Raw genomic sequence first — 26,562 nt, forward strand, 5'->3', positions numbered from 1 at the left:
CCATTGTTGTGGAATATAGAGTTTGTGATACAGAACTAGAAGTGCAGGATTTATATAGAGATTCTATCCAATCCTGTAGATAAGTCAGCCTTCATGCCGCACAGAAGAATTTATTGAATGATGTTATCAATTATAATGGCGGCTTTACCTGGGAGCTGAAACTAGCTGCAGGAGGAGGGTTTCTTTATGCATAGAAGGCCATGTTGTCTTATTTTACTAATTTAAAAAAAGGGGTTGGGTGAGGGTGTTTGATGTAGTGAGCATCATGTGTGGAAATTTCACTTTGGCTTTCCCCCTCCATTCCTAGTTTGCCCTCCCCCCTGTTGCCACCCCAAATATTTATGTCTGGAGATGTCACTACCTGTAAGATGCCTCCAGTGACTGCTGGAGGGAAGGCAAGAGTTCTGGCTGCTTCTTTTGTGAATCTTTCTATAGATCAGGCACTGGCTTAGCATTGCGATGGAATCTAGTAAAGGATGCCGCCAATTCCCTGCTTCTAGAGAGCAAAGTCCTACTCCTACTGTTTTGGATTTTTTTTTTTTTTTGGGGGGGGGTTGTTTAATAGGACAGGAGGCTGAGCCTACTATTCTTAAGCACATTGGGATCCCCTTCCTCCCTTCACTAGACAAGCGCACAAGAGCTGTGCCTATTGCACAGCTCTTGTGGACATGCGCCAGAAACATTATGACCTCTTTACTGACCAATGCTCAACACTAACAGTGTGCATATAATTTGCAACCTGGAGTCATGTGATGCAGCAGGAGCAGGCAGACTTGTTCACTTCTGATCCTGAACCCCCTGGCCTACATCCTCTTCATTTAACTTGCTTTTGGATCTAAAACGATCATCGTTCTGTGTTCCATTTGCTTATTGACAAATACCTAACATGTTTCAGAGCCTCCATGAGTGTCAAACTAAACAAACAGGCTGGAGAAAAATCCAAGCTCCATGAGGACAAAATGGTGGACAATGGTGGGGAGCGGGTTTTACTACTGACCGTGGATCACATTACAGCTCTCACTGCTGCAATGGTTCAGACTCTGGAACCACATCTCATGCAATTCTTGGGGCAAATGACAAATTTGGAAGCACTTTGGTGGACACCTCCAGGAGAATGGGGGTACTGGAAATACATATTTGTACAATTGAGGACTCAAGCAGTAGTGGCGGTGGAGGTGGAGTCCCTGCAGGAGCAGCTGCGAACCCAAGCTGCAAAGCTGGAAGACTTAGAAAACTGCTCTTGCAGGGACAATTTGCACTTGATTGGGCTCCCCAAGACTGTGCTAGACACCCGCCTCATTTCAGTGTTGGAGGAATGGTTGGCCACGGAGTTACCACTACCTGGTGGCACAGGCTCAGTCCGTTTGGAGTGGACATAACGCCATGGGAGACGCCGGGAGGGTCAGGTTCAACCCATAGCCATGATAGTTAAAATCCACAACTATGCACATAAGACTGCACAGCTCCGTAGCTATGTTGAAATGGGAAGTTTTGCAGTTTGAAGACCTCCCTGTCCTTATCTTCCAAGACTCCTTCCCTTGCTAATGGAGAAACAGCATGCCTTTACACCTCTGTGCACATGCCTGGTGGAAGCAAACAAGCACTTTATGTTTTTACTAGTAAAAAAGCCCCGTTTCTGATGCAAATGAAACGGGGGCTAGCAAGGTTTTCTTCTGTGTGCATGTGGGAGTGTGTGTGTTCCTGCCCTCTCTGCCCTCTCTGCCCTCTCTCCCCTCCCCCCTCTGAGTCCTTCATTGTTACAGAGAGAGCGATTTGATTTCCTGCTTTGCTGTTTTCCTTCACTGTTTGTGTTAGAGAGAGAGCGAGGGCGGGGCAGACACTCATGGGGAAACCGGATATCTCTCCCCCTTCACACTTCCGGTTGGAGGCTTCATAGAATGTTGGTGTTGCCTTTTATATAGAGAGATAATCCCACCATTTTAAAGGTGTTCCACTTGGGTCACTGGCATACCTTGGAAACCATTACAGCGGCCTGAGACTTTGTTAATACTTTGGGAGCCCAGGAACCTCCTGCTACATTGTGACTAGTTTCTCTAATGGACAGTTGGTGACTCATGTTTTATTGTCTCCTATGAGTTAATCTCTAATGAGGGACCTCTATTGCTCTTGATGTTCACTGTGTATATTGGCTGAGTTTTTTTCAGTGTTTCATTTCTATGACCCTCGGTTCTGAAATGTTTCAGGTACCCTGGTTTTGATGTCCACTAGGTCCCTGCACTTTACCTACTAGTCCCTTGTCTGCTATTTGAGCTGAGGTGTCCTTGTCTTCTACTGTGCAAGTTGGGTCGGGGGGGCTATCTGCATAGTAAGAGTGACTCGTGCTTCCAGGCCCTCCTCAGAGGGACGGAAGCTCTATATTGGTGGTGTGGGTGTGATTGGGAGTGGTAATTATGGGGTAGGGTTGGGTTGGGTGGAGGGTGGGAGAAGGGGGGATAGTATGTATGGTATGGTTGGTGTGTATGTTGGGTGGTATGTATGTGCTTACATCTTTGGGGGGGAGCAGGGTGGTGGGAGGGGTTTGTTTTTTCTTCAGATTTTACTGATTGGGACAAGTTTCAGGCAGTTTTTGTTGTATTTGCTTTCTCAGGCTCTGTGTTGGTTGTTTTCAGTCTCTGAGTGAGGCTGGACTTTTGGGGCTTCTCTAGTGTAACTTTCTTTTTCCTCTCTCTTACTTGCTTCTCATATGGGTCCTTTAAGTCATAGATTGCTCTCCTGGAATGTGGACGGTATCACGTCCCCCATAAGGCAGGCTAAGTTCTTATCTGCTTTAAAGCAAGTTCGAGCAGATATAGTCTGTCTTCAATAGATAAGTCTCACTGATAGGGAACATGATAAGCTTCAACACCAGTGGGTGGGTGAAGTCTATTATTCTTCTTCTGGGGGCAGACATGGTGGGGTCGCAGTGCTTATCTGTAAGTCCTTACAATGTACAGTGCGGGTCTTGGCTAAGTCTAGTACTGGCAGGTACTTGTTTTTACAACTGACTTTGCAGGGCAGGAATATGTTGCTGCTGATAGTGTATGGCCCTAACCAGTATGACAGTATGACACTTGACATAGCTCTGCACTCCCCATCTTGGTAAATTACTGATTATTTTAGAGGACTTCAATTTGGTTATGAACCTGGCCCTAGTTAGGTCTACTATCGCTTTGGTGCAGGTTGTTCTTTCTGCAGGACCTTGGCCTTGGAAGATCCACGGTGCCTCCTCCACCCCCAACTGAGAGATTACATGCATCTCTCCAGAGCACATGGCTCTTTTTCCTGTTTCGACTATATCCTGTTGTCTACCTCAGTCTGCTGATGTTTTAACCACTGAGATTGGTCCAGAGGAGATCTCAGATCACTCAATGATTTAGGTAGACCTCAGAATGGAGCGCTTCTATCAACAACAGAGGATGTGGCATTTCCCCTCTTATTGAAGTAGTGATATGAATTTTCAAAATTATTTATCTCGCAAATGAGATGATTATTGTCAGTCCAATGAACAGCATACCACCGACCCTCTTCTTTTTTGGGAGACAGCTAAAACAATTTTGAGGGGGTGATATTATAGCCTACACTAGTGCCTTCAAAAAACATGTAAACCAGGACATTATCACCTTAGGATGGGCGATGTGAAAGGCTAAAGAGAGTCTATAGTCATTTTAAAAATTCAGGTCTCTCTAAATTCTTCCCAGAGGTGGTGGAATATTTTAACAGGCCTCTTCAAGCTAAGGAGCTCCAATGAGCGATCAAACTCACCCAACTGCATAAATCCCCAATGCGTCTTTTGGGTATATTTTATAAGATGTTGGGTTTCCTGTTATGTGGACCACTTTTGGCCTATTATAATGAGTCAGTGACCCGTGCTCCCTCACTACACTAATGAAGCAATGGTGACTTTATTACTGAAATAGGTCAAGCCAGGATATTCCCCCAGTTCTTATTGCCCCATTTCTCTACTTATGTTGACCTTTATTACTGTGATTTCTGATGATCAGGTTCGGTTTTTTCAGGGGAGACAGTCAGTCTTGAATGTCCGCAAAGAACTTTTAGCACTGGCTTACAGCAAGCATTGGGGTATCCTTATCTTGCTTGCTAGTTTAGCTGCGACCAAGGCCTTCAATCAGGTTAATTGGACCTTCATGTATCACACGTGGAGGGGTATAATCGAACTGGGCGCCCAAGTTTTCCTGAGGACGTCATCGCAGGACGTCCCCGCGAGGGGGCAGGGAAACCCGTATTATCGAAACAAGATGGGCGTCCATCTTTCATTTCGATAATATGGTCAGGGACGCTCAAATCTCCACATTTAGGTCAACCTTAGAGATGGTCGTCCTTAGAGATGGTCATCCCCGGTTTTCGGCGATAATGGAAACCGAGGACGCCCATCTCAGAAACGCCCAAATCCAAGACCTTTGGTCATGGGAGGAGCCAGCATTCATAGTGCACTGGTCCCCCTCACATGCCAGGACACCAACCGGGCACCCTAGGGGGCACTGCACTGGACTACATAAATTGCTCCCAGGTGCATAGCTCCCTTACCTTCGGTGCTGAGCCCCCCCCCATACCCCCCCCAAACCCACTCCCCACAACTGTACAACACTACCTTAGCCCTAAGGGGTGAAGGGGGGCACCTACATGTGGGTACAGTGGGTTTGTGGTAGGTTTTGAAGGGCTCACATTTACCACCATGTGTAACAGGTGGGGGGGGATGGGCCTGGATCCACCTGCCTGAAGTGCACTGCACCCACTAAAACTGGCTCACATTTACCACCATGTGTAACAGGTGGGGGGGGGGGGGGGGGGATGGGCCTGGATCCACCTGCCTGAAGTGCACTGCACCCACTAAAACTGCTCCAGGGACCTGCATACTGCTGTCATGGAGCTGGGTATGAAATTTGAGGCTGGCATAGAGGCTGGTAAAAATATTTTTAAAGTTTCTTTTAGGGTGAGAGGGGGTTAGTGACCACTGGGGGAGCAAGGGAAGGTCATCCCCGATTCCCTCCGGTGGTCATCTGGTCAGTTTGGGCACCTTTTTGAAGCTTGGTTGCAAGAAAAAATGGAGCAAGTAAAGTTGGCCAAGTGCTCGTCAGGGACGCCCTTCTTTTTTCCATTATCGTCCGAGGATGCCCATGTGTTAAGCATGCCCCAGTCCTGCCTTCACTATGCTTCCGACACGCCCCCGAGAACTTTGGTCGTCCCCGCAACGGAAAGCAGTTGAGGATGCCCAAAATCGGCTTTCGATTATGCCGATTTGGGCGACCCTGGGAGAAGGACGCCCATCTCCCGATTTGAGTCAAAAGATGGGCGCCCTTCTCTTTTGAAAATAAGCCTGATTGCCTCCTTGTTGGTGAATGATGTTAGCACAGACTCATTCCCTATTGAACGAGGCAGGGTTGTCCCCTCTCCCCTCTCTTGTTTATTCTCACTCTAGAGCCCTTGTTGTGCTGATTGTGAGGAGAGGAGGGGTACAGGGTCTGATGGTTTGTTCTCATACTCTCAAGACCTTGGTATTTACAGATGATTTGTTGTTGGTCATAACAGTCCCACAGCACTCTCTTCCACTTGCTTTGGAATTGATAGAGGAGTGTGGATTTCTTTCAGGTTTTACTCTTAATCTGAGCAAGTCTCAGGCTTTGCCCTCTACTCCTACTGTACGCTACTCTTGGGTTGGTCCTTTCCTGCTTCAGTGAGCTACCCACTCTATTTGGTACCTGGGGGTGATTCTCCCTACAGATTTGAAAACCTTGTACAAGCTAGATGTTGATCCTTTATTTCTGGACACCAAACTTCATTTGAATGTTTTGTGGGCTTATTCTTTGTCATTGATGGGGAGGATTCATTTCTATAACATACATTGTACCTAAATGGCTTTACATTTTTCAAATGTTACCCTTGTATGTGCCAGTTTCTGATGAACACCTGCTACATTGATTACTCCAATCTTACCTCTGGAAAGACAAGCGGGCTTGGATGTCTTTGCCCCATATTACTTCTCCTAGAGCCCAGGGAGGTTTAGATTTGCTGAACCTCTGCTATTTGACTGTCAGTTGCTGCATAAGACACATCAACAATTGGTTTCGTACCACATCCATGTTTTCTTGCACCTCCTTGGAATTGTTTCTTTTTTTAATGAGAACATTTTAGTGCTTGTCTTCATGCTGTGACTCTTTGACTTTCCTCCCTGGTTAACCACCTGTGGTTGTACAAGGCTTTGTGTCTTGTCTGGAAATGGGTCTAAAAGTTCCATAAACTTGATGTCAAGAGGACACCATTTCTTCATATTCGCAACAATGGAGCCTTTCTACCAGGCATGGACTCCCCAACTTTTCGTCAGGATGCCCGAGGGTTTCATTATTTGTTTCAATGCCTGATGGAGGAGGGTCATCTGAAATCCTTTGCCTCTCTTTTGGATGAATTTCATCTGCCTGCTCGTGACATTTATGATTATTTAAAACTTCAGCATTATATAACCTCTTTACCTGTTGCTTGTCTTATGGAAGAGGTATATGAACAACATTCTACTGCTTATACTGTTAGCTCTCAACGTACTCTCTTCCACGAGAGTATTTGTCCCTTCTTCAGGCCTGGTCTACTGATTTGAGTGTTTAGTTGGAGGAGGAGTGGCTGCTGCAAGGCCTCAAGGGTTTGAGGTCCCATGCTGACAATCTTTTCTTCTGGGAGATGCAATACAAAATAGTTATGCACCTTTATATTTCCCCTAGGAAGGCCCATGTACTGCATTTGTGACCACCAGTGGATTGTCTGAAATGTGGGGTTGCTGAGGCCTCCCTTGGCCATATGTTCTGGACATGTATAGTTATATCTTCCTTGTGGTGGGCAATTTCTGATTTACGTTCTTCATTTCAAAGACAGCAGCTCCTCTTTCTCTTCGTTGGATTTTTGGGGCACTCCTCCACCCTAGTCCAGTGTGGAAGGGTTTTCTTCGTTTCTGTCACTGGACTGTGTTGCTTACCTTATGAATTGATTTGCAACATTGGCTTTCCTCTATGGCACCATCTTATCAAAATGTGGTACACCCAGATGCTTGGTATTCTTTCGTTGGAACAGTGTTATATACAAGAGCTCTCCTCTCCTGCATGAGTCCAATTTCAGACCACCTGGGAACTTTTTTGGACCACTTTGACTTCTGTGGCTCAGAGCCCTATTTTGAATGGTTAATTTGTTTCCCAACCATGTTTCTTTCTTTGTTCTTTCTTGGGGGGGGGGGGGGGTAGCGGAGGTGGTAGAAAGGGTGGGGGATTATAAAGGGGGAGGGATGTTCTTTATAAATGAGTGCTCACTTTCATTCTGTTCTGGTTTTGCTGTTTTGTATATTCTTGTTTTTTTCATATGTTTTGCTGTACTGAATATTTGCTGACACGCAATAAAAATTGCGTTAACTATAATTCGCATGCTGTTAGTATTTAGCATCGGTCACTATTTGTTTCTCATTGTAATAGCTGGTATTTTCTGGTGCTGTTCTGGAGTTCTGTGCATCTCCCTCTGAGTGTGACAGATTTTAAAGAAAGTAAATTAGATAAATTGTTGATTAGGACTGAGAAGAAATTAATATTTGATTTCAATACTGTCTCCCCCTTTGGTTTAAGTAAGGAAATCAATCTGTTGGCTTGTATTTAAACAATTACCACAGTTAGATTATCTGGTATATTTTTATAGAAAAAATAAGGACTACTCCATAAGGCTATAACAGCATTTAACATTGATGATGTAGCTAAGTAGATTCTTAACATTGTATTGGTAGTCAATTTATTTATTAGCATTTCCCATGCTCCAATGATGTCATCTGCATCACTGTAACGCATCCAAGATGGCCACTGGAATGCGTAGCATTTTTCACTTTTTTGATGTTTTGCTGACGATTGCTGCATCGATTTTTGGAAAAAAAACTGGCATTTTGAAAAGAGCATAAATTGTAGATGCTCATTCCACTCTCGTTTTTAATTTTTAAATTTGTGATAGAAACACCATTTTTAAATTGTTTGTTTTGGTTCCATTTATTCATTTTTGAGTTGTTTTAGACACCTTAAACTAGACCTGTCACCCATTTATTAGGTTTTGCACACATTTTATTTTTTTTAAGCTTTTTCAGCTTTGTGGTCACTTCTGACCTCCATAGCCTGGTTATAAAGCAGTTTGTCATTTAATATGGCTGATTTCACATTCAACATTGATAGAGTAAGATGAGAAGCTGTGGCTCTGCTCCACATTTCTTTTATGTTGTTCAAGAGCTGCTGACTGTAAGTAATTAACTATTTTTGTTTTAATGCTTAAAACATTTTTTACGAAAGAGTTTTTGTTTAAGGGATATATTTTTTACCTTTTGCTTTTAGACAGTCTTGAATGTACAGTACACTTGCTGGCTAGGGGAAGCACTGTCTTTACCCTTGGTTAGGTATGTGTCCTTTTTGATTAAAAATTAGCTTGTGTCTACATATGCTCACTATGGTGTTAATACACAGTTTTTTCACTCTTATCATTTACACTATGTTCTGTTAAAAACACCAGTAGAGTTCACAATGGTTAGTGATTTTATATTCATTAGTTGTTTGCATATTTGGGATATCCTCTCTGTTTGCTTGTTTGGCACTTATATGTATATGATCTGCTTCTTTTTTTAATGCTTTGTTTTCTTAAAAGTTATTATAAATTTGATTATTTGCAACGCTTAATCACTTTTATTGCATGTTTTTAAGTTTTTTGCATGCCTGTGTGCATATATTTCATTAGATTTTTAGATTGTAAGCTCTTCGAGCAGGGACCGTCCTTCCATGTTAAATTGTACAGCGCTGCGTAACCCTAGTAGCGCTTTAGAAATGTTAAGTAGTAGTAGTAGTAGTAGTTTTACAATTTGTTTTCTATATTTTTAATGTATTCATTTTGTATGTATGTTTAATTCAATGTTGTGTTGTAAAACCCCTGATGCAGCCTATTTGGTGAAACGTGGCCACGTCGGGTCTATTCTAATAAAGATTTTCCTGGATTCCTAGTCTGATTAAGGCCCTGCAGCAGTACTGATGCAGCCCCCAGATTCATGCCACCTTAAGGGCCCTTTTACTAAGCTGTGGTAAGAGGGGCCCTGCGCTACTGGCAGCGGCCATTTTTGGTGCGCACCAGGGCCCCCTTTGCTGCAGTGGGTGAAACTTGGAAAAAAATGAAATGGCCGTGTGGTAAGTTTTCATTTTCCTTGCGGCCATTTTATAGGGAGCACTTACCATCATCCACTGAGATGGCAGTAAGGGTTTCCATACTAACTCAGTGGTAACTGGGCAGCATGCAGCACTACCCAGTTACCGCCTATGGTAATATTTTTCCCTACGTGCCGCTAGTGCAGAAAATGGCACATTCTGGGGACGGAACTACCACCGGCACCCATGTTGGTCTGATTATAGTTCAGGATTGGTGCACGGCAAGCTTGTTGCCACATTCCAACCCTTTGGTACAAGGGCCCCTTAGGTAGATGCCTAGTCCACTTAGTGGTAGAGCTGGCCCTGTCTGCAGAATTTGAATTATGGCTTCCCTAGTTCTCAGCCCACTGGTCTAAACAATAAGCTACTTGTCCACTCCATATTGATTTTTTAATTTTTTTTTATTTTTAGCACTTGATATACTGGACTGTCTGCTATTGTATCAGATCTTAGAGCAGCAAGGGGGGGAACACCTTATACTCTTTGACGTTAGGACTGTAACTGTGGCCAGTTCAAACATTTTTGCAGGTTCTCTGGCCTTCCTGGAAGCCTGATGTAGTCATGTCATTCATTTCCAGATACCTCAGTGATACTACCCTCCTAACCAGGTCCTTCTCATCCAACTTAAATTTATAACAGAAACAAGCAAAACAGCATAAAAATACAAGACATCTCTAGAAACATTATAGAAAACGAAATCCTTTTTTTAAAAAAACTTCTTTCTTTTACTGCTGGAAATTCCACAGATCACGAGTCTTTTAATTGAACCTATTTTAAACAATCACAGGGGAGGCTGCAAGATCTCAGGGACCCTCCCTTCTTCACATGCAAGTCTACTCCATTTTGGATCCTTGGCAGTGGCTCCACAAGCATTCTCTCTGGATTCCAGGTTGCTAACTATATTGCCAGTTAGCACAGATAAATGTGTGAAAAGAGGTGTGAACACTTAAGGAGGCCTTTGTGGTTATACTGTTCCATTTTCCAATTGCTTTTCTCAAGTTCATTCTTTCCTTTGTTCTATTTTTTTGTGGTTTTGTTTTTATGAGAAAACACTTGCAAAGAGGATTTCAGAGGCTTAAATTAATAAGCAGAAAAAATGTTTAAAAGTGTGGATAGTGATAATAGAAAGGCTTGGGCAAGAAGGTATATGGATAAGGATTGGATTGGTCTTCATTTTCCAAGTCTTTCTGAGCTCTTCTTGCCTAGGCACATGCATGAAGGAGGGGAAATGACCTAATCTCTCCCACGGATAAATATGGGGCGAAACCTTTGTTTCCATTGATTTCGGTGTTCCACTCTCCCTCCCTCTCCCTCTTGATGCAGCTGTTTGCCATCCTGTTTCTAAATGCTGCATCCATTTGAGGTTATGGAGTATCTCTGTCTAAAATGTTGCAATTGATTTATGGGCAAATGCTAAGTGAAAAATCCTGTTACAGTTGCAGCACCATTTAACATGATCTGATTGCACTTTACCATCTATAGAGCATTCAGCAAATACAGATCAGAGTGAATTCAGAGGAGGATCTTACAGTGAATTGTTCACTGTGGAATACTGTATCACAGTAAATTAGAAGTGGTCCCATTCCTTTCACCATCTGCTGTTGTCCCACTGGGCCTTGCTGTGACCTGGCACAATTCAAATGATCTCATGAAGTCCCTAGTCACCTGTGGCCTTGGATGAGGGTAGCAAGAGGACTGGATACAGTGTTGTCTCCCAGACAGAAGGCAGAAATGAAGCTAGACTCAATCTTGCAGAGCAGAGAGGTGACAGAGGAAGAATGCATTGAATATTTCTTATTTATGGAGGTGCTGATATTCATCCGGTGGCGGTCAGTGTTTTGCTGCTGCCATCTTTATTTCCATATATTCAATGCTGGGTCATGTCCAGACACTGGCATTGAATATCCAGGCATACATGGCTGGCTATGATAAAGCCACATAAAGATAGGACTTTTTTTTTTTGTTACATTTGTACCCCGCGCTTTCCCACTCATAGCAGGTTCAATGCGGCTTACATATTATATACAGGTCCTTATTTGTACCTGGGGCAATGGAGGGTTAAGTGACTTGCCCAGAGTCACAAGGAGCTGCCTGTGCCTGCAGTGGGAATTGAACCCAGTTCCCCAGGACCAAAGTCCACCACACTAACCATAGGCCACTCCTCCACTCCACACTTTGTTTTATGTGGTCCTATTTATGTGGTTATCTTAGCCAGTTAAGGGGCCCTTTTACTAAGCTGCATAGGCGCCTTTGTGCACCCAACGTGCGTCAACTTTGGGTTACCACCCACCTACCATGTGGCCCTTGCGGTAATTTCATTTGTGATGCGCGTTTGCTATGCACACCGGAAAATATTTTTATTTTCTGGCGCACAGGCGGTAATCGGGCAGTAATCATCATTCTACACTCATAGATCATTACTGCCCGGTTACCGCGTGAGACCTTACCACTAGGTCAGTGGCTGGCAGTAAGGTCTCAGAGCCAAAATGGAAACATGGCAATTTTCTTCCATTTTCAGTAAGAATTTTAAAAAGGCATTTTTTTACAGTTGCACTGAAAAATGATTCTGCATGCGCCCAAAACACACGGCTACACTACCACAGACCATTTTTCAATGCACCTTAGTAAAAAGGCCCCTAAGTGCTGAATATTGGCACTTAACCGACTAAGTGCTGACTCGGGCCCCCCCCCCCCCCCCCCCAGAACACCCACAAAGTAGCTGGTTTGGGTTTAGATGCTATTTGGGCATTTTCAGCAGCAGCATCTGGTTAAGTGCTTCTGAATATGCCAGATTAGCTCTAGACAGTTGATTTAAATGGCCAGGAGCCATTTCTAGCCATTTAAATTGCTTTGAATATTTACCCCAGAATACTTTGCCTTGAACTCTGAGACAGAATTGTACATACTCCTTTTTTAAGATGGGCTGAAAAATGTGACTTTTCAGACAGGAATATGTGTAGGCTGAAGAGTTAAACGTAGATCTATTTACCCTATTCCTAATGGTTCTGCTTCCTATTCCCAAAAGGTGACATATCAAGAATCTAAACTGAACCTGTGATTGCTTCTTGCTCTTGTGCTTTCAGAATGAGGTGGTCTTGTGATTTGTATTTGTACCTGCAATTTTCAGCTCTAACCACCTTTTTGCTCAGTTATACAAGTGCTAATGTTTGTATAGTTGTACATTATCTTATCCAAAATTCTGAAAATCAAAAAGTTCCAAAAACCTGGAGGTTGTCTATACGCCAGAGCTCAAATGTGCCCCAATGTGACACATGCTCAACCCCCCCCCCAAACACCACAGATTGCCCTGTGGGTAACATTGAGGAATGAACAATATTTACCAATTGACACTGATAAATTGTACAATACTTTCACTAAGCTCCTAATCCCTAATCTTCCTGAGTACCATTCTGAATTCTGAAAACTTCCAAAATCCAAAATGTGCTGGTCCTAAAGATTTCAGATAAAAGATTATGTACCTGTATTATAACCTCTGACCTCACCCCTTATGCACCCAACCCCGCTCCTACTTTTCTTAATTAAATTTACATTTATATTTACATTTATTGGCACTCATATCCCACATTAGCCTATAATAGTTCAATGTGGCTTACAATCCTAAAAAAAACAATTGAATATATTATATCTCAAAAATAATATAACTGATAACCCTTTCGACACATCAATTCCTAATCAGATTGTAACAAGAATCTATGAAATAAGAAAATGTGTAACATTTTTCTGAAGGAAAGATAATTCTCCTTGCACCTTATTTTATGTGGTAGCAAATTACACCATTTAGTTGCTTGAAATGAAAACCCAGTGGAATGTGATGTTTTATAAACTATCAAATCAAAAACTCCATCGAGTCTGCCCTATCAGTGGGACAGACACCAGATTTCTGCAACTTTAACCAGGAAGATCAGTGATCTATTAAACCACATTCACTTAACTACGACTAATCCTTGTTCTTTTAATTTTTTTAACTGAAAGCCTTGTGTTTGTTTATTTTTATCTTTGCCTTGTCTTTCTTTCTTGTAAGTTCCTTAGAGGGCCACATACACCTGGTAGTGCTATACAGAAAATGAATAATAACATTCAGTGAAAGAAAGAGCTGCTTATCCAAGAAACTGGTACCTAAACTGGTCTTGTCCCCCACCACCACCCCACCCCCACGCCATTAGTCAACAGGGTTTTCAGAATATTTCTAATAAATATGCACAAGATATATTTGCATGCACAATATAAGCAAATATATTCATGCATATAGAAATGATAAATAGTAGTAGTAGTAGTAACTCCAGATGGCTAGGAGTCCAAGGTCCAGCTTGATCAGTTCTGATCTAAGACAGGCCAGTGCTACTATGACTACTACTACTATTTAGCATTTCTATAGTGCTACAAGGCGTACGCAGCGCTGCACAAACATAGAAGAAAGACAGTCCCTGCTCAAAGAGCTTACAATCTAATAGATGCTCAATGGGACATAGACCTTGAAGTGAAACAGTTTCAATGGCCAATCAGGTTATACAGCATTTGGCTCATAGTAAGATAGTAAATAACATCAGATTAAGACCAAAATGACCCATGCACACTGCCCGGCTGTGATTTTATCCTCTTCAAGTCGATGTGCATAAAAAACCCATCTGGAACGTGGCAGCCACCTCTCCTTCCCTTTTAAGGGGGTAAAGGGTGGGCTAAAGAGTAAAGGGCCCCTTTTTCTATCTATAGGGGGCTCACAATCTAAGTTTTGTACTTTGACCACAAGGCTATAGTTATGGTTATAACTGCTGCCCTGTGCAGAGGACCCCAATGCCTTTCCATAGAGCTGATGCTGTTAGAGTTGTAACCCATTTTTATATTGATTCTTTGCTCACAGATAAATATTGAGGCTATTTACATCTCACTTGTGAAATATAATTCTGCAAACTAACGTGTAAAATGGATACCATTTAGGAGATGGCTGATCTCAAGGGGAACTTGCTACAGAGTCCGAATGGACCAGAGCACATTCCTGCAAAGAACAGATTGCTAAGCTACGCAAGATACAGGCACATTCCACAACTTCTCAGTACTACACTTCCTTAAGTGAGGCAACCATCACATTGATTTTCCTTCTGTATTTTCTCTGCCTCCTGTACTCCATATTCTGATGCTGTATTATTATTATTATTATTATTTATTGCATTTGTATCCCACATTATCCCACCTATTTGCAGGCTCAATGTGGCTTACATAGTTTTGTTATGACATTGTCATTCCAGAATATCAGATACAGTTAGTAGTGTGTAGGGATTTAGTAGGGAAGAAAGAGGAAGTGATTAGGCGGGTGATAGTAGATGTAGATTTTCATAACTGGTTAGGTTGGGAAAGTAAATTAGTGAGGCTGTTGGTTCTCGTTGTAGGCCTTGTTGAAGAAGTATGTCTTCAGAGATTTGCGAAAGTTATTTGTATCGACAATTGATTTCAGATCTGTGGGTAGAGCATTCCATATTTACGTGCTCGTGTAGGAGAAGGTAGTGGCATGCATCAGCTTGTATTTTAGTCCTTTATAGCTGGGGAAGTTCAAATTGAGAAATTTGTATTGCAATGTGACTAGGCTGCAGTTCCTTCAGGAACCACATTCAGTGTTGCTTTGTAGCCACTTACCATCTGTAATAGCACTGCTTTCTAAGACTACAGTGTCAGATCGTAGCATGCAGGTAGCGGACCCAGAGTTCACACCTCACCCAGGGCATTAGACAGCTGGTCTGGAGGGATGATTGATGGAAATTTAATTTAAAAGTCCTCACTAATGGCTAATGTTTCCTTTCTTTCTTTCTCTCACTAGCTGGCTGCACTGCAGAGGCAGGTATTTGACTTCCTTGGTTATCAGTGGGCCCCCATTTTGGCAAATTTCCTGCACATCATCATTGTCATCCTTGGCCTGTTTGGAACCATTCAGTACCGGCCACGATATATTGTTGTGGTAAGTTAAAGCATCTGGACATAAAGGTTGTTATTCAAAGCAATTTAGGGGTTACAGAGGATGGTCAGACTGGATGGGTCACATGGCCTTTATCTGCCGTCATGTTTCTATGTTTCTAAGAGAAGCTCTTGTGTGGAGCTATCAGGGGGTATTTAGTGACACTTAACTGGAATATTCCCTCTAATTGGCTAAGCTGAAAATGGCTATGTTGTGGGTGGTCCTGAGGCCAAGTTGGGGCGGAGTCGGCCTTTATGTGGTTAAGTGCCAGTATTCTGCACCAGTGGTGTACCAAGGGGGGGGGCGGTGGGGGTGGTCCGCCCAGGGTGCACGCCGCTGGGGGGGGGGGGTGCTGCGCGCTGGTCAGCTTCCTTCGTTTCCATGCTCCCTCTGCCCTGGAACAGGAAGTAACCTGTTCCGGAGCAGAGGGAGGATGGAAACGAAGGAAGCTGACCGGCACGCGGCACACCCCCCCCCCAGCGGCGTGCACCTGGGGAGGTTCTTTTGCCGGGTTGGGGGGTGTCCTTTCGTGGGGGCGGGGTCACGCTGCACCGGGGGGGGGGGCCCCGGACCTGGGGGGCGGGGTGCATCGGCGATCCGCCCCGGGTGTCAGCCCCCCTAGGAACGCCACTGTTCTGCACTTAACCGCATAAGGTAACCAGACAAATCAGACCACATAAAACAAAGTCCTATCTTTGTCCAGTTTCACTTATCTGGTTAAGGGCTGAATACTGGCCTTAAACAGATAAGGAAAAAAAAAACCCAAAAAAGCAAAACAGCGAAGATGACTAAGAAAACAAAAATAATGAAAAATTAAAAACAAGAAAATATCAAATTTGTATTTAAAAATACAAATACATAAAAAAATAAAAAATAAAAAGGACGACACTTGTTCATAAAAAATTTAAACACTTTATTAACCAAAGGATAGCAGGGAGAAATGGACTCGACACAGCTGTGTTTCGGCCATGCAGGCCTGCGTCAGGAGTCTTCTCACCGTGTGTTGATTTTTAACTCTATCCAATTGTAAAGACGAGACGCTGCTCTGACGGTTTATTCTTCACTTTGTTTTCAAGGATTACCTAAGGCTATAGTTCAGAAAGAGACACACATATTCCTTATACAATTGGATAGAGTTAAAAATCAACACACTTTGAGAAGACTCCTGACGCAGGCCTGCATGGCCGAAACACAGCTGTGTCGAGTCCATTTCTCCCTGCTATCCTTTGGTTAATAAAGTGTTTTAATTTTTTATGAACAAGTGCCGTCCTTTTTATTTTTTAATTTTTTTATGTATTTGTATTTTTAAATACAAATTTGATATTTTCTTGTTTTTAATTTTTCATTATTTTTGTTTTGTTAGTCATCTTCGCTGTTTTGCTTTTTTGGCTGTTTTTCTTGTGAAGATTGGTTTCTTCTGTTTTTTGTACTTAAACAGATAAGTACATACCCACGGAATATCAGGGCATAAAGCCACAGTAGCTAAAAAATTGCACACCACTTTCAGCTGAATATTTACTTCAAAGGGGGTAATTCTATGAGATGCCACCTAGTTTTAGGTAGTTCCAAAAGGGATAATATATGTCTTATATTGTGAACATATATGGAGGAGTAGTCTAGTGGTTAGTGCAGTGGACTTTGATCCTGGGGAACTGAGTGCGATTCCCACTGCAGCTCCTTGTGACTCTGGGCAAGTCACTTAACCCTCCATTGCCCCAGGTACAAAATAAGTACCTGAATATATGTAAACCACTTTGAATGTAGTTGCAAAAAACTCAGAAAGACGGTATATCAAGTCCCAATTCCCTTTCCCCCCTATATTCTTTAAAAAAATCTATTGTTATTTTTTATTTAAAATTTTTATTTAATGTTTGGCAGGCATGGACAAGACAAAAGCAGAGATCATACAAAATGCACTATACAGCAAAGCAAACAGTGTACCATGACCCCCCCCCCTCTCCCCCCGGTGGGCTCTGATCCAGGGAGGCAGCAAACCAAGCAGTAGTGCCAGTCATACCACAGAAACTGTTTTTTCATAAACCCAACCCCACAACAAGCTCACATCCAAATACTCATCCAGTCAGTCACCCATTCACTTTTACTTCCCCCCCCCCCCCCACCCTACAACAATATCTATATATGTTTATGTTTATTTAAGCTTGATGAATTGCCTTTTTTAACAAATAAATCAAAGCAATTTACACAAATTAAAAACATATAAAAAATAGAAAAGAACACCAATAAATAAATAGAAAAGAAAACAATCACACCAAAAGAGATAAAAATACAGCTGTATAGCTGCTACATCTCCTTCAGGTACCTTCCATCAACAAAAGCAGAAGTACGTTAAATAGTTGAAAAAAATATGTTTTCAAAATGTTTTCAGTGTCTTGACCATAAGTCAGTCAGCAACAAAGAGATTATCCAGCTACAAATGCTGGCTCCTCCCATGACCAAAGGGCTTGCATTTGGTCATTTCTGAGATGGGCGTCCTTGGTTTCAATTATCACCAAAAATCAGAAACGACCAAGTCTAGGGACAACCATCTCTAAGGACGACCTAAATTTCAATATTTGGGCGTCCCCGACTGTATTATTAAAACAAAAGATGGACGTCCATCTTGTTTCGATAATACGGGTTTCCCCGCCCCTCCATTGGGACATTTTGTGAGGACGTCCTCAACAAAACTTGGGCGTCCCTTTCAATTATGCCCCTCCACATCACATAGAACGTGCATTCAGGAGGCCAATTCTCAGGGTGGCAGAAACAGGGGTAGAGATCAGGATCGTATTAGATGAGGTCAACAGTATTGGAAGAAGTGACCATGGGCATAATGGGGGCTGAGAATGAATAGGAAAATATTGACCACAGAGGACTGGTATAATCAACATACCTGGGATTGAAGAATAGCTCGAGCATTGGAGACACGTGGAGAGCAAAGGGAGAATGAATAAGCCAAGCAAATATCAGAGACAAGGACCATCTGCCCAAAGAGGCGTCCCAAGGAGTGCTGAAGGAGCAGATCCTGCTCCTTGTGCACGCTCCCTTGGAACACGCATGTAGCATAAGCAACTCAGTGGGGTGGACAACCAGACCACCCCTAACCCTTCAGAAAAAAAAAAAACACTTTAAATCTACTATCACCTTCAGTCTGGTTTCTGGTGATTGTAGTAGAAAAACAAACAACAACAAAAATTTAATGAAAGAGGTAAGGGATTATTTACTAGAGAACTAATTTCTACTAGGCCCCTGTTGTTCCATAGGTTTGTTTTTTTATTAAGGAGCCATTCCTGAGGAAACCAGGTAGGAAAATTGGGAAAAGTGAGCAAAAAATACTCATTGCATAGCACTTTATTCATTCCAAATTTTACTTTAAATTTAATTAGGCACACCTGAATTGTTTTGCCGGCTAAGGTGTAACTTAGACTTTTGGACCTGTCCAGGTGGGGCTAATAACGAACGGCAGTCCAGAGGTGCTAAACTGTGGGAATCTGTTACAGTGGCGTAGCCACAGGTGGGCCTGGGTGGGCCGGGGCCCACCCACTTAGGGCTCAGGCCCATCTAACAGTAGCACATGGTAATGAAAATGCTGCTCTCCACAATATTGGCACCTTCGCATGCTCAGTTTTCAGCGCATGCCTGCTGCAGACTACCAAGGTGGAGACTGGAGAGAAGCATTTTCCAACCAGCTGAGATGTATTTTTGATGTGGGGGTGGTGAAGAGAACATTTGGTGCCCACCCACTTAGGGTTACCATTTTGTGTCCTCTGAAAAAGAGGACACATGTCACGCCCCCTACCCCGCCCTGCCACGCCTCATGCCCCGCCCCACCACGCCCCCTTCGTGTCCTCGTTCCGCCCCTATTCCCCGCACCCGTCATATAGTCCCCTCCCCCCGTCACATACCCCCCCCCCTCACTTACTATCTAGCCCTGGTGGTCTAGTAGCGTCTTCTCTTCGGGGCAGGAAAGAGCCCCCTCTTTCCTGCCCGGAGCGCTGCCTGCCCTTGCCTGCTGCATCCTCCTCAGTCTGGCTGGGGATTCAAAATGGCCACCGAGAGTTGAAGCGGCCTCGCGAGAATTCAACTCTCGGCGGCCATTTTGAATCCCCAGCCAGACCGAGAAGGATGATGGACAGGGGAGGCAGCGCTCCGGGCAGGAAAGAGGGGGCTCTTTCCTGCCCTGAAGACGTCACTAGACCACCAGGGAACATGGTAAGGAAGGGGAGGGGACGGGAGACCAGACCCACGGCGCCGATCGCATGCCCACGCCCACTGCACGCACACGCCTGCCCGCGCCCACGTTTGTCCAGAAATCCGGACAAACGTGGGCGCGGGCAAAATCCGCCGGACGCCCCGGACATGCCCTCAAAAAGAGGACATGTCCGGGGAAATCCGGACGAATGGTAACCCTACACCCACTTCTTGCCTAGGCCCACCCAAAATCTGCTGTCTGGATACGCCCCTGATCTGATAGTATTCCCTGGTCAGAAAAGCTCCTGGGCTCAAGCTCTTAGTCCTGCTACTGCCTTGTACATTTGTGTCCCGCTGTCTTTGATTTCATGTCTTTCTTTTCATTTCCAGTACACCGTTTGGACTGCAGTCTGGGTTACCTGGAATGTCTTTATTATCTGCTTTTACCTGGAGGTGGGAGGACTTTCCAAGGTAAAGAAAACAAAGACTTTTTCAAAAAAAGTATACCCACCCAGTTCTGAATGTACTTCAAAGTGTACATGCCCTCTATGTACTGTTCATTACACCCTATATCCTCCCCCAGATCATTGCTACCCCCCTCACAGGCCAATGCTCAAAATGTAACACCAGTGCTAGAGGCGATTAGCGTTGGAGTTAGTGAGCACAGAATGCTCAGAGATTATGTGCATGCCAGAGATTAGTTCAAATAGTATGCAAATGTAGTCAAAAAGATGTTAATGAGGTCATTTGCTATTCCCTCCCAGTGCTCAGAGAACAGCGCTCAAAACAAAGTAGACCTTACCGTTGAAAACCTAACGCCAACTCAGAGCAGGCATTATGGTGTTTGAAGAGAGGACCTCACGGTGCTTTCTTTTTAAATTCTGCTGGTTTTGGTTTCTTTTGGAAGTGAACGAAAGCCCGTGCAAGTAATAAATGTGCTCAAGTCTGAGCAACCGAAAAGTGAAAGCACATATTGGTGCCTGTTTCCGGCACTTAAATATAAGTCTTCCAAGTTTAAAAAAAATTTGAAAAGATTATATTTAAATGTGCAGAAAACAGGCGCTAATGTGTGCTTCGCTTTCGGATTTGCATGGTGCATGCGCACAAGAGCTGAGCTTACTGTGAAACTCTTCTGTGCATGCGCCAAGCACATTCCCCCTTGCTTTCACTTTTAGAGCACGTATATAATTTGAATACCATTTCCTTTAAGCACTGGCGAGCTAGTTTTCTGCACTGCTCCAGCAGTATGGGTTCCTGGCTTTACTGTGGGAGTTCTGAGCATCGGCCTGTCAGCAAACAGTGGTTCCCCATTTTCTTATTATACCCTGAGGCAAGCACAGGGGGAGCACCAGCTCCTATCCTCATATCACTGTAATGTGTGCCCTTCCTCTCCTCCCCCCCCCAAAAAAAAAAAAAATCACTGCCTGTTCTCAGAAGCTGATGCCATTCTGCCCTCCATATTTTCTCATTCCCTAAAGCAATCACTCTGCTTTCTCATCTCCCTGACATGCAGGTGGGCTGCCTCCCTGCTCCCTCTTGATCTGAACAGATTGCTGTAGGAATTGAGGAATTGCTTTTCTTTAATGCTGAGTCAATATTACATTCAGCAAAGCTGAGCTGCTAGAATAACTCCTTATCTGTTCTGCCCATCCATGTGCAGTCTGGCAGAGCTGTTTTAGCAAACACTGACAAAGCTTCTTCTGGCTAGGGGACATAAATCACAAATGTCTAGGTTTGGAAGGAAAGACCTGTGACTTCTTTACTCCAACTAATGACCTGCTACTGGGGGGAGGGGGGGCTGCAGAAGATGCTTTTCCTGAGCAGGACTAGTAACCTTTCTGTGTGAAGGATGCTGTAAGGAGCTTTCTAACTGCAGACCATGGCATACCCTCCTCTCCTTCTTAAAGGTTCAACATTTAGGACTCACGTACAACAACTCCAGAACAAGGTGGACAGTAGCCTACCCCTAAATAAACACAGGTGCTAGCAAACCCCAGGAATTTGGGCTCAATACCTCAAGTCTCTTGTAACTGATTTTAGATTGGCCAGGATAACCTGGTAATCATTTTTAGTGCAATATTTTCTGTTTGTAAGCAGCTCTGAGCTTAGTGAGATGATGTGGAGGGGCATTATGACATCTAAATCTAACTTTGGATGTTTTGTGAAAAAGTCCAGAAATTGATTAACAAACATGACCATTTTTGAAAATGAAAAAGTCTCTTTTCTTCAAAAATGGCCATTTCCTAGACATTTTGTGCTTAGTGCACCTACATTTTTGGACCATTTTTGAAAAAAAAAAAAAAAAGTCCAAGTGAAAAACATACAAAATCAAGCCATTGGGACAGTAGCGTTCCTAGGCTGGCTGACACCCGGGGTGGATCGCCGATGCGCCCCCCCCCCCCCCAGGGTGCAGCGTGACCCCCCCCCCTGGTGAAATTACACCCCCCCCCCCCGGGTGCATTTTTACCTGCTGGGGGGGAGGGATGCCGCGCGCCTGTTGGCTCCGAGTCTGCTCGTTCCCTGCTGCTCCCTCTGCCCCGGAACAGGAAGTAACCTGTTCCGCGCAGAGGGAGCAGCAGGGAGGGAACGAGCGGACTCTACCAACAGGCGCGTGGCACCCCCCCAGCGGCGTGCACCCGGGGCGGACCGCCCCCCCCTTGGTACGCCACTGCATTGGGATGTAGGAGGAGCCAGCATTCTTAGTAGACAGGTCACACAGACATCCTAGCAGAGCAGTGGGGCACTCTAGGGGGCACAGCAGTGGACTTCATATAAAAGCTTCCAGGTACACATCTCACCCTTACCCCCTTATATTGTATGGTGAGCCCTACCAAACCCACCAAATAAGTTGTACCCAACTATATACCACTATAATAGCTCTTATGGGTGTAGGTGTCACCTACATGTGGGTACAATAGATTTTTGGTGGGTTTTGGGGGACTGACACTTTCCACTGCAAGTGTAACAGTTAGAGTAGATTATGGGCCTGGGTCCCTTTCTCCACATTGCACTGCATCGACCACTAGGCTGCTCCAGGGACTTGCTTGCTGCTCTAATAGGACTGGCCATAACATTTGAAGCTGTCATAGAGGCTGATACGTATTGTTTCATTTGCATCTTTGGGGGGTTGAAGGGGGTCAGTGACCACTAGGAGAGTACGGGGGTGTCATTCTTTTATTCCTCCAGTGGTCATCTGGTCATTTAGGGCACTTTTTTATGACTTAGCCATTATTAAAACAGGTCTAGACCAAGATGTCCAACTTTTAGCCCTGTACATTTTTGTTTTGATCCATTACGGCAGCAAGGGCGTAGCTGCTATGGGGTCATGGGGCCCTGGACCCCCCTGCTGGTGACCCTATCAACCCGCCAACCCGCCGCCTGCTACCTTTGCTGGCGGGGACCCCAACCCCCGCCAGTCGAAGTCTTCTTCCTTCGTTTGGTTTCTGACCGAGTCTGACGTCCTACACGTTGTATGTGCAGGACGTCAGACTCAGTCAGAAACCAAATGAAGGAAGAAGACTTTGGCTGGCGGGGGTTGGGGTCCCCCGCCAGCAAAGGTGGTAGGCGATGGCGACGGCGGGCGGGGGGTCGAGAGGGTCGTCAGCAGGGGGGGGTCAAAGTTGTTGGAGGTGTCAACAATGGCAGGTGGGCGGGGGAGGGTCGGTGTCGGCAATGGGGGGGTCGGCGGCGCCAGGGGGGGCTAAAATGTGCCCCCTCACCTCGGCTCTGGACTCCCCTACCGTTGAAATCTGGCTACGTCCCTGTACGGCAGAAAAACGTCCAAGTGTTAGGAATGCCCAAATCCCACCCTTAACATGCCCTCAACTTGCCCCCTTGTGATTTGGATGTACTGTAGATGAACAGCATAGAAAAACGTCAAAAAAATGGGTTTAAAAATAGCGATTTGGACGTTTTTGCGATAAAAACATCCATCTGCCAGTTTATGCAACTTTTTGGACATATTTATCTTTTGAAAATGAGCTCTTTAAATGTTTAGATGCTTCCAACAGTTTCTCATTTAATTATCCTATGGCCATGAGATCTGCCCCAGTCATCCTAATACTCTTTTTTTAAATTCCTTCTGATTTTGCAGAACTGTGAAAGAGCAGCAGGCTGGTAACTGATTCTGCTGTCTGTACTGGAGAGACCTCACTAATTACTGAGAGCAACTGTCTATAAATAGGAAGGCCTGTTAGGTGAAGTCTGAGCTGCAGCCAGGATGCACAGAGACAATCAGCTAGACTGCCTTTAATATGACCACCTTAGCAGTCAGATCCCAAACATAGTAATATAGTAAATGACGGCAGATAAAGACCTGAACGGTCCATCCAGTCTGCCCAACAAGATAAACTCATTTTACATGGTATGTAATACTTTATATGTATATCCGAGTTTGATTTGTCCCTGCCTTCTGAACCAATCTTTTGTTATAACCCCAGAATAGTAGCACATAAACTGCTTTTCCATCTCCTGCAGCTCAAAGCTTAATCTCCTCAGCCAAAAGCTGGAATGTTTCACTCAGTTTCCAAAGACTGGGACTGATCATTAAAAGAGAAGCAGTTTTAATTCACTGCTTTCTAGTAGTATTGATAGGGGTGGCCTATCAGGTGAGGTTTCCCCCATAGGCCCAGAGTAGGAGAAATATATGATAAATTATGATGTGAGGCATCCATCCAGAGCAGCATTCAGCCACCTCAGTATCATTCTGCCTGGTTCAGTAGTGTTGCAGGATACTTGCATTTCCTGGAAACAGGAGCTTTGCCTCCATGTTATGCCAAATATTCTAGAGCCTCTGCTGAGGTATGTCAGTAGAGAGCAAGTTATAATGTGGGCAGCAGGGATGAGTTCTTTAGCCAAGGCTCCCAAACTTATGGAAAAGAGAACATTTTTGTATTGCTGTAAAGTGAGAGAGTTGTGTTGCTGAGACCTTAGCCACATGTTATTTTAGCCTAGGAGATAATCTTTGGGGTGGTGACTGAGTTGCAGAAAGCAGAAAGTGTTTGCCAGTCCAGGGGATTCAGTATATAAGCTTTTTCATAAGTACAACATGTGAATGTTCTCTGTGAATAAACCTCATTGTGTGCACTACAATGTTTCAGACTCCAGTGGGAGGTCAATGAATAAAGCAGAGGTTTCCCCAAGGACTAAAGCTGTTTATAAGCAGTGGGTGAAGATTCACAGCAAAAAGCAGCTAAGTCAAAGGAAAACAATAGATCCCGACAGATCCGTCAGTACATAGCTGATACCCACAGTGAGGGTGGGCAGCTTTCAGACAGCCCATTTATCTTGTTAAGTGACTTTTGGAAATTACCCTTCTTGGGAGTAATTTATAAAATGGAGCCTACTTTAAGCCCTTTTATAAAAGGAACATGGATGCCCAAGGGAGCAATTCTATAACAGATTGCCGTGTTGTAGGTGCCCCAATGCAGCGCAGGGAACGGCTATTCTAGAATGGCATCTCAGCAATCCAATGCACTGCGTACAGTGGCTATTCTAGAATCACATTTCAGCACCCCAATACAGCATGAGGAACAGCATCTTGGCACCCCAATGTAGTGTGGGGAGCAGCTATTCTAGAATGGCATTTTGGCGCCCCAATGCAGTGCATGGAGCGGCTATTCTAGAATGGCATCTGGGTTCCCCAATGTAGCACAGGGAGTGGCTATTCTAGAATGGCATCTTGGTGCCCTGATGCAGCACAGGGAGTGGCTATTCTAAAATGGAATTTGGTGCCCCAATGCAACACATGGAGTGGCTATTCTAGAATGGCATCTTGGTGCCTTGATGCAGCACAGGGAGTGGCTATTCTAGGATGTCATCTGGGTTCCTTAATGCAGCATTGGTAGTAGCTATTCTAGAATGGCATCTTGGTGCTATTCTAGAATAGCCATCCCTTTGATACACTGGTGCACTGAGATGCCATTCTAGAATAGCCACTGCCTGCACTGAAATTGGGGCATTGAGATACCATCCTACAATAGCCACTCCCTGCACTACATTGGAGTGCCAAGATGCCATTGTAGAATATCTTCTCCCCATGTTGCATTGGAGTGCTAAGATACCATTCTAGAATAGCCGTTCCCCACACTGCATTGGGACACCCCAATGCAGTGCAGGTAGTGACTAATCTAGAATACATTTTGGTGCCCCAATGCAGCACAGGGTGCACCTATTCTAGGATGGCATCTCGGCATCCAAGGGCAGAGCAGGGAGCGACTATTGTAGAATGGCGCCCAAATGCAGCATGGGGAGCAGCTATTGTAGAATGGTATCTCAATGCCCCAATTTCAGTGCAGGCAGTGGCTATTCTAGAATGACATCGCAGTGACCCAGTGCAGCAAAGGGAATGGCTATTTTAGAATGGCATCTCAGCACCTCAATGCAGCATAGGGAGCAGCTATTCTAGAACCTCATCTCAGTGCCCCAGTGCAGCATGGGGAATGGTTATTCTACAGTGGCAAAAATCAGACAAAAGATTGCCAATTAATACTGTCAAGTACTAAGCATGATGTACTTAGGAACAACAAACATAGTTTGAAATGTCTATATGCGAATGCCAGGAGCCTAAGAAATAAGATGGGGGAGTTGGAATATATTGCACTAAATGAAAAATTAGATATAATAGGCATCTCTGAGACCTGGTGGAAGGAGGATAACCAGTGGGACACTGTCATACCGGGGTACAAATTATATCGTAGTGATAGGGTGAATCGGATTGGTGGAGGGGTAGCATTGTATATTAACGAGAGCCTTGAATCAAATAGATTGAAAATTCTGCAGGAAACAAAACACTCCTTGGAATCACTGTGGATTGAAATTCCATGTGCAAAGGGGAAAAGGATAGTGATAGGAGTGTACTACCGTCCGCCTGGCCAGGACGAACAGACGGATGCGGAAATGTTAAAGGAAATCAGGGACGCAAACAAACTGGGCAACACAATAATAATGGGGGATTTCAATTACCCGCATATAGACTGGGTTAATGTAACATCTGTACACGCAAGGGACATAAGATTTCTTGATGAAATCAAGGACAGCTTCATGGAACAGCTAGTTCAGGAGCCGACAAGAGAAGGAAAAATACTAGACTTAGTCCTTAGTGGTGCTCATGATCTAGTGCAGGGGGTAACGATACGAGGGCCGCTTGATAACAGTGATCATAATATGATCGGTTTTGATATTGGCATTGAAGGA

The 26,562-nt window shown here is 44.2% G+C and overlaps 1 protein-coding gene and 1 long non-coding RNA gene across 4 annotated transcripts in view; one reads left to right on the top strand and one right to left on the bottom strand.

Moving 5' to 3' along the window:
- Positions 1-26,562, top strand: part of NKAIN4 (sodium/potassium transporting ATPase interacting 4) — a 110,064-nt gene that overhangs the window by 39,272 nt on the left and 44,230 nt on the right. For all 3 annotated transcript variants that reach the window (XM_030212962.1, XM_030212964.1, XM_030212963.1), the window contains exons 2-3: positions 15,043-15,180; positions 19,759-19,839. In XM_030212962.1, the coding sequence (XP_030068822.1) occupies positions 15,043-15,180; positions 19,759-19,839 (219 nt within the window). The remainder of the gene's footprint in view (positions 1-15,042; positions 15,181-19,758; positions 19,840-26,562) is intronic.
- Positions 370-21,628, bottom strand: LOC115476541. The gene is made up of 3 exons (XR_003943194.1): positions 21,618-21,628; positions 15,510-15,513; positions 370-443 (listed from the first exon to the last, which is right to left on the bottom strand). It is a non-coding gene; the product is annotated as an uncharacterized LOC115476541 (long non-coding RNA).

The sequence above is a fragment of the Microcaecilia unicolor genome, chromosome 8 (genome assembly GCF_901765095.1).
Source record: "Microcaecilia unicolor chromosome 8, aMicUni1.1, whole genome shotgun sequence".
Classification (NCBI taxonomy): domain Eukaryota; kingdom Metazoa; phylum Chordata; class Amphibia; order Gymnophiona; family Siphonopidae; genus Microcaecilia; species Microcaecilia unicolor.